We start from the raw sequence: 17,135 nt of genomic DNA, 5'->3' as shown, positions 1-17,135 counted from the left end.
TCCGTCTTCCACGTCGATCGATCGATCGATCGATCCATCGTCGCGAGATCGAATCGGAAGGCGACGAGAGAGACGAGTTTATCGCGGACTCGTAACGGCATCGCGCCGATGTTTGCGCAACAGAGGCACGCGTTTCGAGGCGAGGGAAATGGAAGCTTGAAATCCGAGAATAATAGAGGATCCGAGCTATTTATCCCCTCGATTTATCATACGAGAGACGAGAAGAAAGATCGTTGTCAAACGACGAAAAAGAAGCAAGCCGAAAAATTCCCTCGATTATTTTTCTGTCAGCCACTTTCCTCGACGTTTTCCCCAACAATAATCGAAGCCAACGTTTAATCGGGCGAGAGTCCAGAGTCCACCGCTGGGTCATCGGCGAAGCCGAGTTCAATTTTCCTCCTCGCGTACGAGAAGAAAAAAAAAAAAAGAAAAGAAAAAGGGTCGAGAGAATGTCCTGCAGCGGTTAGTGTCCCGTTTTTCTTGCCCGCCTTGCCCCACTTTGTTATTGAAAAAAAATTTAATAACCACGGCTACCCGTGCTCTTGGCCACGTTAAGGAGGAAAACAAGAAGAAGAAGAAGAGAAAGAGAAGAACGAATCATCGGGTGAGAAACAGCCGCGGTCTGATACCGTTTTATGTCCAATTACAGATTCGCCCATTTGGAGGAGCTCGGCCTGGATTTGCTTGGCCTCGATAAACGATCCGGAGGGATCGTCGGTAGAAGAGGGGGGAAAGAAATCCAAAAGCATCTGACGCTCTCCCGGCCGAGGGTAACTGGCTCATAAATATTCAACGCTCCTCGCGAGAAATTTGTAAATATCGCATCCGGCTGCAATAATAAGTTTCCGTTCACGAGTATCCGCACGCCATTCTCTCGAGGCGATAAAAGGCGAAAGTTCTTTTCCGCGTCGATGGGAACCTTCCAACAACGATGCCCCTCTTCCTTTTTTCGATAGTCTTATTAATAGTATCCTCCTTCTCTTTATCCTCCCCCTGCTGTTCGCCCCACGTTAAAACTTTATTAGTCAGGTTAACTGGCGAAGCTTGGAGGGAAGATGCGCAAGCTTTCAAGGGGGATACGGGAGAGAAAGAGGTGGAAAGAAAGTGTGTTAACGGATAGGAAATATCGTTTTCTTCCTTTTCTCCTCCCCCTCCTCTCCTCCGTTCGCTGAGCTTTGCTTCGTAAACGGAGGAAAAATATTCAACTCGCGTTACGTCCCTCCTTCCCTCGTTCCCTCGTTCTCGTTTGTTAATAAACCTGAATCGTTTATTCCATATAATTATTGCGTGAAACGAGAGAGGAGACGCTTATACCTTTGAAATACAATCGACATTTTTATCCAAAAATCTCCAAAACGATCCAAGAATTGATCGAAGGAGAGCCGATTCGAATCCTTAAATCGATTAAAGCGAATTTTAAGCGTGTACTCACCGGTCAATTGAAGTCTGCCGACGTTGCTGCTGACGACCGTTTCCTGCGTCAAACGGTGATGCGTCCTGCACCGATAAGTCCTTTCCGCGTCCTCTCGCGTGATGTTCAATATCATGAGCTCCCCGCTCGAGAGCATGTGGTACTTCCCATCTGCGGAGGGAAGAGAAATCACGCGGGTACAGAAACGGGAACCGACTTTGATCTCCGTTATAAATTCGGAATTGAAATTTAATTCGATTATAACTCAGAGATTTTCAAGTTCAAATTCCCAAGGAACGATAATGATAATAATTCCGCCGGCTTTTCCACTTCCGTTTCACCGCGAGTTTCGTTCAACTTCGAACCCATTCCCCGGCGAAAGTTTGGTCGCCTATAGATCGCCTTGCTCCGATCGACGAGCGATATTAACAGATCCGACTTTGCTTTATTAGCCAACACATTCGGAGCCGCGTTGCACACCTGCATCCAACTTCTTGATAATTAATCAAGTTTCCCCTCGTTAACGTTTCGTGCACCCGCGGTGAAAATTTTCCTCGCTGCTACCGACAATTCTCGATTCAAACATTCCTCGAAACGAAAGAAAAAAAAAAAAAAAAAAAGCTACGTTTCTCTTCCGATTTCGCGAATTTGCAGCGAACTGAATAGAAGAGGGGAGAGTCGCGAAACAGAAAAGGATAGAAAAAGGAGAGACACCGTAATCTGCGGGAGACGTGACGTTGGCCAGCTTCGAATCCTCTCCAAGTTACGTCCAAGGAGATACTCGAGACCGGTTTTTCGACTTTTCCCCAACATTCCGAACGAAAATCATCTCCATTTCCACTTCTCCGATCCAATTTTTATCCCCGTCGAACTCGATTCCGGAATAAAGTCGCGAGAGAACGGGTCGATATCTCTCTCTGTCTTTCTCGCGAGAATTCGTCCCTCTTCCCATTCTTATTTATGAGCAGGCGTCGTTAGAGGATAAGTTGGAGATCGTTGGGTGCTCGCTCACCTCCCATCGTGGAGGGGTAGATGTTGAAAGACGGCTCCTGAAGCCAAGACGTGATGGTGACGTGATCGCGAACGAAACTGGGCACGTTGCATCGCATAAGCACGTTGTTGCCGAGGAAACCGCCGGGACATTGCACTTCCGGATCGTAACGCTGATTCACCACTGAAACACGCAAACAACACAGCCGCTGGAAAAAAAGAGCGTCTCGAAAGCGTCGGATTCGTCGCACTCGAAAAAGAACCTCTGAAAACCGCGTAGATAGCTGAAAAGAAAAAAAGAAAAAAAAAAAAAAAAAAAAAAACGCGAGAGACGAAGAAATATTTCCCTCAACTTTCTTCAACGATTTTCCATTTCTATCTTCGATTTTCTCGATTTTTTTTTTTTTTTTTTTTTTTTTAAATAAAGTAAAGAGAAAATCAGATGAATACGCAACGATCGATTTTATTCGGACGCTAATGAACGAACAGTTCAGTTTCATTGTTAGGGAGCCGTGCAATATGGAGCGTCGATAACCGAACTTTGGTAAACGTAATAACGTTAAACGGAGCTTCATTAACCGGGCTTCATACGTAGCTTCACGCACCATCCCCTCATAAATTCATGACGTATCAATTAAACGGCGGAAGCCGGGCGCGATTTCGTTATTTCATTACGACGGAACTCGATGGAAAATTCGACAAATTCGTCTTCCGCCCGATACGTCGCCCGAGGCCGACGAGGATAGAGATCGAATATTTTTTCTTCCCCTCCTCCCACCACGCTTTACCCCCGAACGAACAACGATCCATTTTTAACGGAAACGAACAGGTGACCAAAATTCCCCACTTTTATCGACGTTTCACACCGGACCAAAAAAGACCAAATTATTTCGATACGAATCGATACGAAACTACGATTCAAATGTATGATCCGAATATGTATATATATATATATATATATATATATATATATCTGTGTCGTACGCGTGTCGTCTAAGAATGTTGATCCCGAACACGTGCAGAGAAACGAGAACAGAGCGAAATTCTATGCCGGAATTCACGAGAAACGAGAGCTCGAATATCGTACCGAATATCGTGCGTGATGTTTGTTTAATATAATTATGATAACACAACGTTAACAACCAATGTATATATATATATATTATTCCATTTTCCCACTCTATGGGAAACGTAACAAGCCTACACGGTAGACCTGGTGTTTTGCGCGTGGAAGATTGGAATGTTTTCTAAAAATTTTCCCACCTATATTTCTGAATTACCGTGTAACCTTTTTTTCGAGTCCGGTTTAGATCGATACGTCCAAATTTCATTTCCGTCCAATTACAAATTACTTTTACCGCTAATAATTAACAATTTTCATTTTTGCATTTTGTTAATTGGATCGCGAGGTATATAAGGGTAATAATTTGAAATTATATTTTTTTTATATTTCCATAATCAATTGCATCAATTTCTGTCTAAATTAAATTTACGAAGCATAATTGAATTATATTTTATGCGTCGAAAAAAAAAAAAAAAAAAAAGAAAGAAATCAATGGAATATCAAATCCAATTCGATGCAAGAACGTTTAAACGAATATAACGCGATAAAATAATTCTCCCAATTTCCAATATATAAAATCTCCCTCTCGAAACAATGTTAAAACAAATACAAAAAAAAAAAAAAAAAAAAGAAAAAAAGAAAAATAGACGCGTCCCAATGAAAAATCTCGTAATATCGATTCGAGGTATTCTCTTGGTGGCACGAATCCGTTCCTGAAGCCAGTCTGCGCGCGACATAATTGTCTCCGCGCTAGAAGCTTGCTAAGGACACGAGTGGTGGAAAAAAAAGAAAAGAGAAAGAGAGGGAGGGAGGGAGAGGAAGGAAAGGAAGAAGAAGAAAAAAAAAGTTGTTAAGTGGCGCGGCGAGGGTGTAAGGCAAAATGGAGGGCGGCGATACCTCGGAATTAAATCCGGGGTAGAGGCTTTGTCGCGGGTGCGACTACAAGATGTTGATACCCGTCGCCGCGGAATCAACTTTCACGGTTGAAAGCCGGATAAAAAGCGTGACGGACTCGAAATGAAGCGGAGCTCGACTCTTAATTAAAAAAAGGAAAAAAAAAAAAAAAANAAAAGAAAAAAAAAAAGAAAAAGAAAAATCTCGATAGCAGGAAGGATCGCACCCCTCCTCCCCCTCTCACTGCCTCTCAACAGATCCGCGCGAGCTTTTTGAAAAGATCGTATGAATGAAAATTGAAAGTGAGGAAGGAGAGGGGAGAGGGTGCGACAAAACAGATGTGACGAATCCCGCGTTCTACGAGGGTTGTATTAATTACCTAACACAAATTAGGCGCGCGAGAACCGTCCCCAAAGATAAAGAGACTCTGTTGTGTGTCCCCGGTTAGAGTATTATTTCTAACGAAGTCGAAATGAGAAAAAGAAAAAGAAAGAAAAAAACGAACGCTCCTCTTTCACGAATCGAGGCAACATTGAATTCGAGGATGGATACGACCTTAATAGCAAATCCGCATGACGCTACCTTCTCTTTCCTCTCCCCTTCCCCCCTCTGATAGACTACGTCGACGCAAGAAAAATTTGCAAATCGATAGGGAAAGGGCAGGTTTCGAGGTTGGGATCTAAAGATTTGGGTGAGGATCGCGGTATCTTATTCGAAATCTCGAAGCTGTCCCAATCCGGCCATGAGCTAACGTTCCGCGTAAGTCGATGGTCCCGGCTGAAAGGTTGGCAAGAGGGTTGAAAGAGGGTGCGGAGCAAGGATGCAGAACGAGAAACCGATGCCGGAGAAAAAGACAGGTTAGAAGGGGGGAGGGAGAGGAGGAGGAGTTATAGTCGGTGGAAAAGGAAGAGGAGGTGGTGGTGGCGAAAGAGGCAGGGGTGGAAAGGAAAATGTGGTGATGGTGATGGTGTGTGTGTGTGTGTGTGTGCGTAGGACCCGGCTGTGCAACCCGTTTCGAGAGTCAGCGGAGCGAGGCACTCAGACTCCAGAATGGGGTAAAAACTCGGTGAGTTCGCCTCTGCCTTCCACCCTCTTTCTCTGCCTCCAGCGCGGGTTTCCAGCCTTGCCATACACCCCCGTATCACACGGCTCTCGGTTACGCGGCAACCAAGCCAAGCATAAACTCGGCAGACGTATCGTGGCAGGTAATATTTACAAACCATGAAACCTACGGGAAGAGAGAAACGAAACGGCTGCAGCCTATCTAGCCTAACCCTCCGCCTTCCGCATCCGCGGCAGCCACCTGACAGAAAGAGCGGGCCTCGCCTCGCCTCACCCACCGAAACCGCCCTCTCTTTTTTTGCCCGCCTCGAATTTTACGCCAAGACGTAAAGAGTCTACACCCTTTCCAAAATTGCGACGCGATTACACGCGTTTTCCTTGTCGTTCGCTCGTCGTCACTGGACGACGTCGACTCGATCTGTCGAAAGAAAGTCTGGCAAAAAGTCTGGGGAAAAGGATCGATCGTTGTCCGTTTCTCTGTCCGCGATTGTGCTCCATAACAATGGAGCGTTATTAAAAAAAAATTCGATTACGATAGAGAAGAATCGCGTAAACCTATTAGCTATATTCGATAAAAAGTTTAACACGCGTTTACGTGACGATCTCGAACGATAAACTACATCAGAATGGAAAAATATGTGTGGAATCGAATAGCGTTGGGAACAGTGTGGAAATTAATGAACGAAGAGGGTATTTGTCGGAAACGAAAGATGAAAGGTGGAAAACGTGTGTGCTCTCTGTGACGTTCAAGTTCAACGCTCGTTTAGCCAAAACGCGCGCGCGCGCCTCGTCGAATTAGATCTACGATGTAACTCGACCCCGGGGCGAGTTTAATTATTTCCGTATAAAATTTCCGCGAATTTCGTTCTCGCTGCGAAATAAAAGAACAACCCTCGCGAAACTCGAAAGAAATTTCGCCCTTTTTCGCGAACGACACATTTAATCGCGTTGAATTAAAAAATACGCGTCCCCTCCATGTGTAAGATTTATATTTCGTCGCGAGGAGCGGCGACGAGAAAAGTAAAAAAAAAAAAAANAAAAAAAAAAAAGAAGAAGAAGAAGAAGAAGAAAAGGAAAGAAACGAACGACCGACGTACGTTTCCATTTTTACCAAGGAATTTCATCTCTGAACGTGTGTTCAAGTTTCAAACACGTACACGTAGCGCGGTTACGATAATAAGATCACTTTAAGCGACTTGTTACGAGCACGTCGAATATGCCACGTAGTGTATCTTATGTCGCGCGGAAAAAGGGGAAATTCCGGGAACGTTTTTCGTCGGTGAATTCGAGAAAAACGAGCGTCATACATCTCTACAGTATTCGCATTATACTCGCGCTTTTCAATTTCATCCACGAAATATATCATATATTTTAGTTCGTAACGTGGATGCGAACAACTTTGCCGCTTAATTACATCGAATCCTTCGTTGTCGTGGAAATTCAGCAATCGAGCAGGAACGAGTTGATCGCGATATCTTTGTCGATAAACGTAGCGTATCTTAATCAAAGCGTTGCGCGTTTGAGAAGCCGTGGTACGATAAAACGTCACCGCGAGGCGGATGCCTATACGGTTAACGCCTAGCGGCGCTCGTCCGGATTTCTCATTACCCCGACAACCCACTGTCAAACGCACCCTCCGCGCTGCGCTGCGCTGGAATTAAACTGGAACAACGAAAATTTACAGGAAGAGTAACTAACTCTGTGGAGAGTGGTAGAGAAAGAGAGAGAGAGAGAGAGAGAGAGAGAGAGAGAGAAGAAAAGCAGGTCTTACCCGTGGGATCGGACGAATGCCTCGTCGTGATCGAGCTGAAAAGCGGCACGCCGCTATCGGTGAAAGCGAACAATACGGTTTGCCTGTTGTTTTTGTTAACAAACGTCGTTAAGCTCCCCTTTCTCCCCTCGAGCTTCCTTCACTCGATGGCGTTCTCGAAAGGCGAGCTCCGATATTAAACGGTAATCTCGCTACAGACTCGATTCTCCTCCTTCGAGGATCCAACTTTTTATCCTCCTCCGATATTCATTCGGGTCCGAATGGTTTTTCCTTCTCGCCATCTTCCCACCGACTGGAGGAAACTATCGTTGTTTCGGGGGAGGCAAATATTTTTCTGACCGTGGAGGTAACGAGGGGAGGAACGAGGCTGTCCCAGAGAGCTATCACTCGAAACGGTATAAAGTAATTTTTATTTTATTATCCCAGCCAGGACGTTTTCTTAACGAAACGTAATTCTCTTCCCCCTCTCTCCCTCCTCCTCTCCTTTTTCGAGAACTTTAATTAAGTTCTTTGGCGCGCGCCACACGAGGATGGCACTTTAAATTAGTTAAAGGAAACCGAAAATACGAGGGGGTTGCACAAAGGACGTGTGGGAATCTTGCGCGCTTTAAGTCCGCGAGATGACGTTTGGTGCGCGCAAGACGGGTTTAAACGGGGCTACTTGTCGGCTACGAATTTATTCCTCGAGGGAACTTTATCCCGCGCTTTATCAGGCTAGTATACATCACCGTATACTTTATCGATCCTAAAGCGGAACGTTTAGGGTGCCAAAAAAAAAAAGAAAAAAAAGGATCGATCAACCATCCTCCTTACGACGGCAAAATATTTTAAACAGTTTACGAATACTCGCTCTTCGTAAAAATTTGAAATTGTACGACCGAACGATCTCCGAAGGTTCGACCAAAGTTTCTTTTCACGCCACTCCCCTTAGATACCTATATATAGGTATCTAACCTATACGTACATATAGTTAGCCTCGTTACTTGGAAAGCCTTATTCGTAAAATTATTTGGGCGAGCGACAAATCCTGGCCGACCGTACGAGCCGTACGTGTTGCCGTACGAGGGATCGAGATTGGGATGCAGTTAGACGAAGAAGCTTGGGAAAGGGGATCTCCATTGTTGTTATTCGATTCGCGATTCGAGCACAGTCAGCGGGTTGCTCGCCTCGAATGCATACGTAAGCCACCGCGACCAACCGGGTATGGCCTAATCATATCCGTTTTGCTTCGAGGAGTACGCTTATATCCATCGCTTCTTTCGAGAGAGAGAGAGAGAGAGAGAGAGAGAGACTTTTCTCGGCGCAGGGAAGGAACGGAGTCAGCGAAGTTGATCGAAAGGAGTGTGGAGACTCGAAGGAACAAAGGGTGGGAGGGGGGAGGAGGAAGGCCCTGCTGTGACAGAAGCTGACGTAGCAGGGGGGGGTAGCGGGCATGAATCTGAAGAAAAGGTATGGGCTACGATGTTCACGCGACGATGATTTACGGGCATATTAGGTCGATAAGATATCTTCCGGTTCGTTGACCCGGACCAACTTCTATTTTTAAGACGCCTCCTCGCGGAGACACCTCTTTCCATTCTCCCCCTATATATTCCATCCCTATATCGTCTCACGGATTTCGGTTTTTCAAGTCGGCTCGTCCCGTAAAACAACCAGAGTAAACAACCAACAGCCATGAATATATTTTCCTGCAAACCTGTGCTGCGGTGGTTCTAATGGCGATACGACGATCGCGTCGAGGGCGAAGCTTCGGATAAGACGGATTATATTTTATCTTCTTTTTTTATGAAAAAGTTGGAACCAATTTCCAATCGAGGAAGGGTGGGATTTCTCGCGGCGCCGTTAAAAAGAAAAATAATAGAAGGAAGAAGGAAAACTAGACGAAGGAAAGAAAAGAAAGAAAAAAAGGAAAACGTGTTCGTTCCGTTCGTTTCAACAACGTGTCACGATTTTCGACGGACAAACCATCAACGACGAGCCCGTATTCTCCGCGTCTCCTCCTGTTATGGAGGAGAACGAAGGGAGGAAGGAGCGTGGAGGGTGGGCGGATGCATCAAAGCCGGGTACGAAGCAAATCACGGGGCCGATGGGAATAAATATTTCATAGCATCGAGGACGTACCATCTTCCGATCGAGAGGATGAATTATTCCGTGTAAGGAAACGGAACTGCCGCGTTCGTTTCACGCGGCCGCGGAGGGGATGTTTAATGTAAAACGTCGTCGAGGATCCCGTCGAACGCGCGACGAATATTTTCTCCGCCTTCAACGGCCATCACAAACTTTTATACTCCCCAAACGAGGGGAGTCTCCGAGGTATATACGCGCCATCGGCTGAGATGAAGAAACCGCAAGACGAGCAAACTACTGAGGAAGACGCGACAAATATCTCCATATCGGCGCGCGATCTCGCTTCCTTCTTCTCTTCGCTTCCTCTTCTTCCTTCCCCCTTCACCGATGAAAGAAACGACGGCGAAAGGGGAAGTTGCTCGCGAGGGGGAGCGCAGGAGAGGATAGGATAGGATAGGACGGCGTAACGCAGATAACGAGGGAGAAGTTTCGCGTGCCTGCTCTGACAGTGACGTCTCTGCTAACGATGCCACCGACGCTGTTGACGGCGGAACACTTATAAATAGCCCAGTGGACGTCCTGTCGGAAGACCTCGGCCTCGAAGCCGGGAAAGTGGATGGTCCCGTTGCCAAGGACGTGTCTGATCCCAGGGATACTCGTTATACTGCCACCGTCCGCCGCCAGCCAGTCGACGGTGGGTGCCGGATTTCCCCTCACTATGCAGTCCACTCGGCCCCCGTTCACGTTCGTGAATTCCACCCGCGACGGTGGCTCCGACACGAAGCTTGGCCCCTGCATCTCGTACGAGGCGTCGCAACCTGTAACAAAACCAGTTACGCGTTATATATCCTCCTACCTCGCTTCCTTTCAAAATTCGAAACGAGCAACGAATTTTTCTCCGAGCTTCTTCTCCTTCCAAACTTAACACGTTCGCGCTTTACCTCGTCTTACGACGGAGCGAGAATATTAATATTGTGTACGCGTTTGGTAATTAGATCTGCGACCTCGCGTTGACGATATTTCTAAAGGGACGACGAGGAACAATGGAGGATGGAGTATTCTCGGAATATAATAGTTAGTTGCTAGATCTGGGAATTTTTACGACTCGCAGATTTCGAATTGCTTCTCCGGTTAAAAAAATCGTTTTATAGAAGAAAAATCCATAATGGTAAACTAAAGAAATTCGTAATCGTTCGATAGATATCGACATTGTTGAACATTAACTTATAAATATTATTGGTAGTCCGGCGATCTAGGTGAAGATAAATATTCCTTACCGGTTTGAATCGGCAGTTAGAAGGGCATTAATCACGGTCGGGACGCCAGGGTTGATGAATTTTTTTCGCCCGGGTTGCCGAGTTCAAAGTAATTTCCCGAAATGTAGTAGCGCGGCGTTGGAGGGGGTAGCAGTGTATCGCGGACGGGACACGAACGAAGATAATACGGGTGGCCATAAATCACACATTTAACGCTGAAATTCGGGCGTAATAGCTGGCCATAAATGGAGCGCATTGCGTCCCCCGCGAACCCTGTTAACCATTCATCACCCGAGTTATGTTGATTTAAGTAGGAATGCCTGCCCGCCTCGATGTATTCCGCATTCCGTCCAACATTGCCCATCTGGAAGCCGGCCCAACGAACTGCGCCCAATACCCGGAGGAACGTGCAACGAATAGGGCACGCCTACTTCGCCCCTATGCGCCGTTACATTTTAGTTAATAATGTCCACGCTTTCGCCTCACCTCTCGAGGAAAAACCCATTTCCATTATTATTACGGAATCTCTACTCCATCCCGCGTGGATTAATCGTAGAATCGAACAACTCGAAACAGTTATCTTTTCTTCTTTCCTCTCTCTCTCTCTCTCTTTTGGTGGTAGTTTCGAGAAAGGATAAGATTTCGCAGAGAGATAATGCAATCCAACGCGAAGGTGGAACAAGGAACATTTTTCTTCCCCGCGAGAAGTCGGCGTTAATTAACTTCCTCTTGGCACGGGAGCTTCAAACGGAAGCTTCGTTTGGCCGCGACGCGACAATCTTTATCCTCGCGAAGGAAAGGCAGACTTTTCGAATAATATCGAGAATTTTTACCGTCTCCTGTTTGGATTGTTTCCAAGATGCGCTCGAAACTGAACCGCCCTCCCAACGATCTTCGAAACTTGATCGTTCCGTGCGTTTATTCTTTCTCCGAGGAAAAAAGGAAAAAAAACCGTCTTTCGCGAGAGTTGTATTATTCGGAGGAAGAAAAAGTCCGGTATTCTTTTCTTCGCGATTTCTTCAACCTCCGCCGCTCGTTCTTTCTAAAAGGTTCTCGGTTCCGCGCAGACGGTAATACCTTATGACCTACATCCTGCTCGAATCACCGCAACAATTTTTCCTCGAAAGAAAAAAAGAGCGAATCTTGCCCCATCACCGGCGTAACTCTATACTCTTCGTTCGTACGTTATATAAAGGAAAAATTTAATTTTCTACAACGTCAGATCTCTCCCTCTCTCTTTCGATACGTTATTGCCTACTCGCTTCGCCTTCGAAATGATATCGCTTCCTTCCGTTTTCTCTTTTAAAAATCACACGTTTCGTTTACGAGGAGATGGAGAGAAAAGAAATCGGTTGAAGGATGGAGGTTCAATTAACGACGAAGAACTCAACCGAGGGAACACGAAGTGGAAATTGCAAAGTTTACGAGAAATTTCCATATTCTGCCTGCTTTTTTGTTGTACCATTCTCAGGCTCCGCCTCCTCGCCGTCCGCCGCGGGACTCATAATCCGGATTAACATCGAGAGAATCGAGTATCACGGTAATTCCATTTTCCCTTCCCGCGCTGGATGAAAAAAAAAAAAAAAAAAAAAAAAAAAAAAAAAGGAAATCGGAAGAGCTCGCTCGCCAAAGTGGTATTTTCAATTTCGAATAATGGCATATAATCACGCGCTAACAAGTGAAAACACGCTTTTGATCGAATAAAAAGCGTTTTCCTCCGTGTCTATTCACCGTTTCAGCTTTTTAGCTCGAATAAAATAGAAGAACAAAAGAAAGAGAAATAGAGGAGGAAGAGGAGCAACGGCCGAGCGGAGAGAAAGCCGAGCGGGGAGAAAAAAAAGGGGGGGGGACGGGAAACCTTCCGCGCGCGGTATTATTGGTTGGCCGACAAGCGAAAATAAAACTATATACATATATATATATATATATATATATATATATATATATATTATACACATGTACAAACTTTACAGAGAAAGAAAGAAGAGAGAAATACAACGGGAGGGACAACTTTCTTTAACAAACGGCCCGTCCAATTCTCCGCTTTCTTTGTACGCGCAACAACGTTTCATCCCCATCCGAGAGAAAGGAATCGTTTACGACGAAGAATCAACGAGGTCCTTGCACGTGAAGTGGATATCACGTGAAGGGAGGAGGGATGCCTTTGAAGCGTGCCACGCACCTTCGCGGTTGCGTCCAATTAACGCCGCGTCCTATCCGGATCGAGACGAGGATCGCGACGACGAAGTAAGGGTAGGGGGGTAAGGGGGAGAGGGCGGCACGCGCACGTGGCCGGTTGGCGAAAGGAAGCGATGCGTTCCCCGATATAATGGCCCCGCTCGAGTGTATTTGAAATGTACTGGCTCATCGGAATAACTAAACAATAGACGGCTACGTGGGGAGGAGGAGGAGAGTAGGAGAGAAGGAGGAGAGGCGAAGCCCCGCCGCACGGCAGGTACTCGAGAACCACCCTCTTCGGGACGACGTACTCGGGGATGCGGGTGTAACGGTGGAGAGAAAAGGGAGAGTGGAGACGAGCGTCCGTGGCACACTCTCGGGCACGCATGTGAATGTGCGTCCGCCACCCCGCAGCGAGTTGTACGCGATACGTTGAGTGGCCTAACCTTAGTCGACCCTCGATGTCATTGGAAGAGCTCCTCTCGAGCTCTGCACACCACTGTTTCTCCGCTGCCTCGTTCGAGAGACGAGACGCGACGACCGTCCATCGACCATCCGCGTAATGCTTTGCGTCAACATCCCTCGCCAACAGCGCCCAACAGTCCCCTCCACGCTTTCCTCCTTCTTCCTCGTCTTCTTTCCTCTTCTTCTTCTTCTTTAAGCGCGCTCGTGTAACCAATCTCGTTTCCGACCGTTATGTTTCGCGTTCATCAACGGCACGGGGATCAAAGTTTCTCCACTCCCCCCTCCCACTTTTCACTTCTCGCTTTCTTCCTTCCTTCGCTCCCTCTCCGCTCCTCGTTTCGTCCGCCGACGAACCTCGAATGTACGTACGCACGGCGAATCAAAATTAAAACTCGCCGATGCTGAAAAATGAATCGCGAGATTGACGGACGGGGGTGAAATATGAACGACCGTTGCGAATCGCGCGGACAGTGATTTGCGGTTTTTTTCTTTCTTCGAAATTGCCGTGCTAAATTTTCGTAATTTCGCGACACGTTCCAACCAGAAACCGCGGAAAACGATTCCTAAAAATTCGATTGGCCGACGATGAATTTTGCGCCGAGACTTTTTTTACATCGAACGGGAAGTTCTGAAGTTCGACCTGGAAAGTTCTGTCCAAGAAAAGAAAAAAAAAAAAAGAAAGGCTGGAAAATTATACTTCGAAAATTATAATCGATCCACCGAAACGAACACTCTACGAGACTCGTAACTCGTCACGATTTAAACGGGCGCAACTTTTTTATCTGCGGCGTGCAGCAGCAGCAGCAACCTGGGGATGCTGCAGAAATCGTTATATAATTTCACGGTTGTGTCGTCGGGGTGAAAAATATCACGAGCGATCAAGTTTACGCGTTGCTGGAAACTTGCGTCCGTATCGCGCCGTGAATGGGACACTTGAAAAAAACCGCACACGGCCGAGCGTTCATTCGCGGTTATTGTATTCCCCGCCATTGTTCCCTCTCCCTCTTCCCGGAGCCATTGTTTAAAAAGTATCTTCGCTCGAACACCGTCGATAGGAAAACATCTTAAAAATTCCATCCACTCTCTCCCTCTCTCTCGCTTCTCGAGAGAATGCGGCTGGTATGCGGCCCATCCCTGGAGGGAGGGATCGCCCGAGAGGGGTGGAAGCGACCCGATTAACTTATTAAAATGCGCTCGGAAGGGAAGAGGAGACATATCCCGCCCCCTCCCCCGACTAATTGCCGATGCTCGCGTTCCGCCCGTCGTGCGTGCTCCATCCATCCATCCATCCATCCATCCGAGGCTCGAGCTCGCGCGCGACACCCGTACAAGAGAGGAAACGGCGAATGGAGCAGTCCCCATTCCGGAATCCGCGGCTCATCCGCCGGTTTACAATCCTTTCTTTCAGCCGGCCGATGGGGAACGAGGCGGGGATCCTCGCGGAGGGAAAAAAAGGGGGGGGCAAAAGAAAGGAGAAAAAAAGAAAGGAGCGTAGGTTTATGCAGAGGGGATATGGAAGAGAGAGAGAGAGAGAGAGAGAGAGAGAGAGAGAGAGAGAGAAAGAATCGGGCACACGTACGTAGCCCACAGGCACAAAGGGTAAAAGGCAGAGACGCGAATGGAAAAAACGAGCGTGGAAAACGTGGGAGGGAGGGTAAGAGAGCTTGGGAATGGAGAAAGAGGGACGCGGTTAGAAGGTAGACAGACGCGAGGCGGTGTTCCCCTCCGCGGTGCACCGCGCCGCGTCCGCTTGCTGTCCGACAATGCAAACCAACTTTCTCATTTCAATGTATTGTTTCCATTGTTCCAGGCTGCCAGGAGGGGTTGTTGCCAGTGATGCTGGAAGCGAGGTTGGGGATGCGGGATCTTCTTTCCACCACCGATCGTCATCGCGAAACTTCTCCCCTCCTCCTCCCTCTTCCTGCTCTCTTCGTGCCTCCTCTCCTCGTGTCTCTTCCAAGATTACGAATAATTTCGGGGACGGGCCACGCTCCGACTATCACGGTACACCAGCCAAAGAGCCGAGCTATTGAACCTGCCGGCTTCCATCTCCCTTCTTCCTTCCCTTCGCATTCTTAACGCGAAATATTCTCCCGCCGAGAATATTTAGAATTCTTTGCCTCCCGCGGGGATTTCATCTTCTTGGGCGAGGAATCATCGAGATTCGCCGCGAGTATACACGCTGCGACGAGGGAGCGCATGCCTTAAACGGAACGACCACGTTTTTGCTCGGCCATATTTCGAAGGAACGAGATTCTTTCGAACCGTGAAAATCGTTCCTCGATTTTCATCGCCCGTACCTTTTCTCAAGAGGAAAAGGGGAAGAAAAAAAAAAAAAAAGTTTCACGATCTATCAAAAATAAACGATCTATCAAAGATCGAATTTTCGAAACTTTTTACTCGAACGGCATAAACGATTTGGATTGGGGAAAAAAGTAAGTAAAGTCTATGATTCAACGTCCGATCCCGGATGTTACGACGAATACATTAGCCTAATCGCGATGGCAGAACTTCTTGGTTGCCTGAGCTGGGAAAGGGAAATCCCCAGGATTTGTTACGTGACGCAGAGTCACGCGCGACGTAGGACCCCGTTAATTAGCACTAATTCGTTGTACTCCATTAGCAACGGGTTCCACGGGAGGGAAGGGGAGGGGAAAGGGGGGCACGAACGAGTCTCGCAGCGCACGCGGCTTCCAACACGCCGCGCAACCGTCGCTTCCGCTCTTTCGCGTTACTACCTCCGTCGACGCGCGCGCCTGTTTAATGGCCTGTACCTCTGCCTGCCTATCCAATCCTATGCGAATTAATTTCATTCCAATTACCTTGCCTCGCCTCGAATCATAGAATATCCGCGAATTAAACTCCCCCGATATCGCCACCCCGCGCCGCTTCAATTTTTCTCCACCATTCACGCTCCGCCTCCGTTTCATCTCTCTCTTCATCTCGTTTTATCTCTCGATAAAGCGAGATTTCATTCCTAATTTTTATACGTTTTCTCTTCCTTTCTTTTTCATATATATAGATTTTACTACAGTTTACTTCGAATATTAAAATTTTCCCAATTTTCTTCTAGTATTTTTTTTCCATCTTTTCCTTATGCGTTTCCTTAAAACGTTCGTGAAGATGCATTCGAGCACTTATCGCGATCATTTATGCACGAAACCATCCATACACATATATATATATATATATATATATATATACACGTGTGTCGTGTGTGTGTATCGCGAGAATTTTTCTTGCTCGACTTTCCCTTCCCCTTAAGTAAGTAAAATTTAACGTTGTTCCAGCCCCAGGGGACCAAATACTCGACCTATCTAATCTAGAACCCAATTCGAAGACGCCGGATGTTAGAACGAGCGCTCGCAACAAGGACGTTTAGATTGAAAACTAATAGGGCCGGTGGAAGATACAGGCGGAATATTCCCCTCGCACGCTGATACAACGATAACGTAAACTGCGTCGTGAGTTTCGTGGCATTAATATTCAGGGAAGAGGCGGTTACGGGGTTACCGTGTTTCGCCTCCCCTCATCCTCAACCTTTCGTTCTATCCACGCTCCGCGAAAAGTATGGCAAATTTATGTACGCCGGTTTTCGATGTATTACCATCTTTAACAAGGGCCTCGTATTTGCCCGGCGAAAACCGGGCCAAATATTCAAATATTCGCAAAGCGTGGGGAAACTGGCCGCAGGGCCGAAATCGAGTCGCGCACGCAACTCGTCTCCCCGGCTTCGTGCTCGCCCAAGGAATTTCAATTGCTAATGAAATTACGGGAACGTATAGGTCGGGAATTCGTCCCGATGGGTTGCTGGGTTTCGGCCTCGTGACATCGCGTCCCCGCTCCCCCTCCCCTCTCCCTCCCCTGCTCATTGGACGACGACCAAACACGGAAACGCGTATTGCGCGCCAACGTGTTTGCGGCCGCATTGTTTCGCCCCCGAAATTTCGATCGACTTCCGGACCGAAGACGCGGTTA

General features: G+C 47.1%; 1 protein-coding gene across 12 annotated transcripts in view; it reads right to left on the bottom strand.

Moving 5' to 3' along the window:
- The window catches only part of LOC122717783 (Down syndrome cell adhesion molecule-like protein Dscam2), a 119,300-nt gene that overhangs the window by 57,128 nt on the left and 45,037 nt on the right, over window positions 1-17,135 (bottom strand). For 7 of the 12 annotated variants that reach the window (XM_043942195.1, XM_043942237.1, XM_043942178.1 and 4 more), the window contains exons 3-5: window positions 9,756-10,076; window positions 2,424-2,585; window positions 1,433-1,582 (exon numbers count right to left, since the gene is read on the bottom strand). In XM_043942195.1, coding sequence (XP_043798130.1) covers window positions 1,433-1,582; window positions 2,424-2,585; window positions 9,756-10,076 — 633 coding nt within the window. Of the gene's footprint in view, window positions 1-1,432; window positions 1,583-2,423; window positions 2,586-9,312; window positions 9,441-9,755; window positions 10,077-17,135 lie in introns of those variants that run through there. The other 5 variants (XM_043942228.1, XM_043942265.1, XM_043942256.1 and 2 more) reach the window with 4 other exon arrangements.

This window comes from Apis laboriosa, unplaced genomic scaffold (assembly GCF_014066325.1).
Source record: "Apis laboriosa isolate Shangri-la unplaced genomic scaffold, ASM1406632v1 scaffold11_cov152, whole genome shotgun sequence".
NCBI classification, from domain to species: domain Eukaryota; kingdom Metazoa; phylum Arthropoda; class Insecta; order Hymenoptera; family Apidae; genus Apis; species Apis laboriosa.
This window is presented reverse-complemented; position numbering and strand designations above follow the sequence as displayed.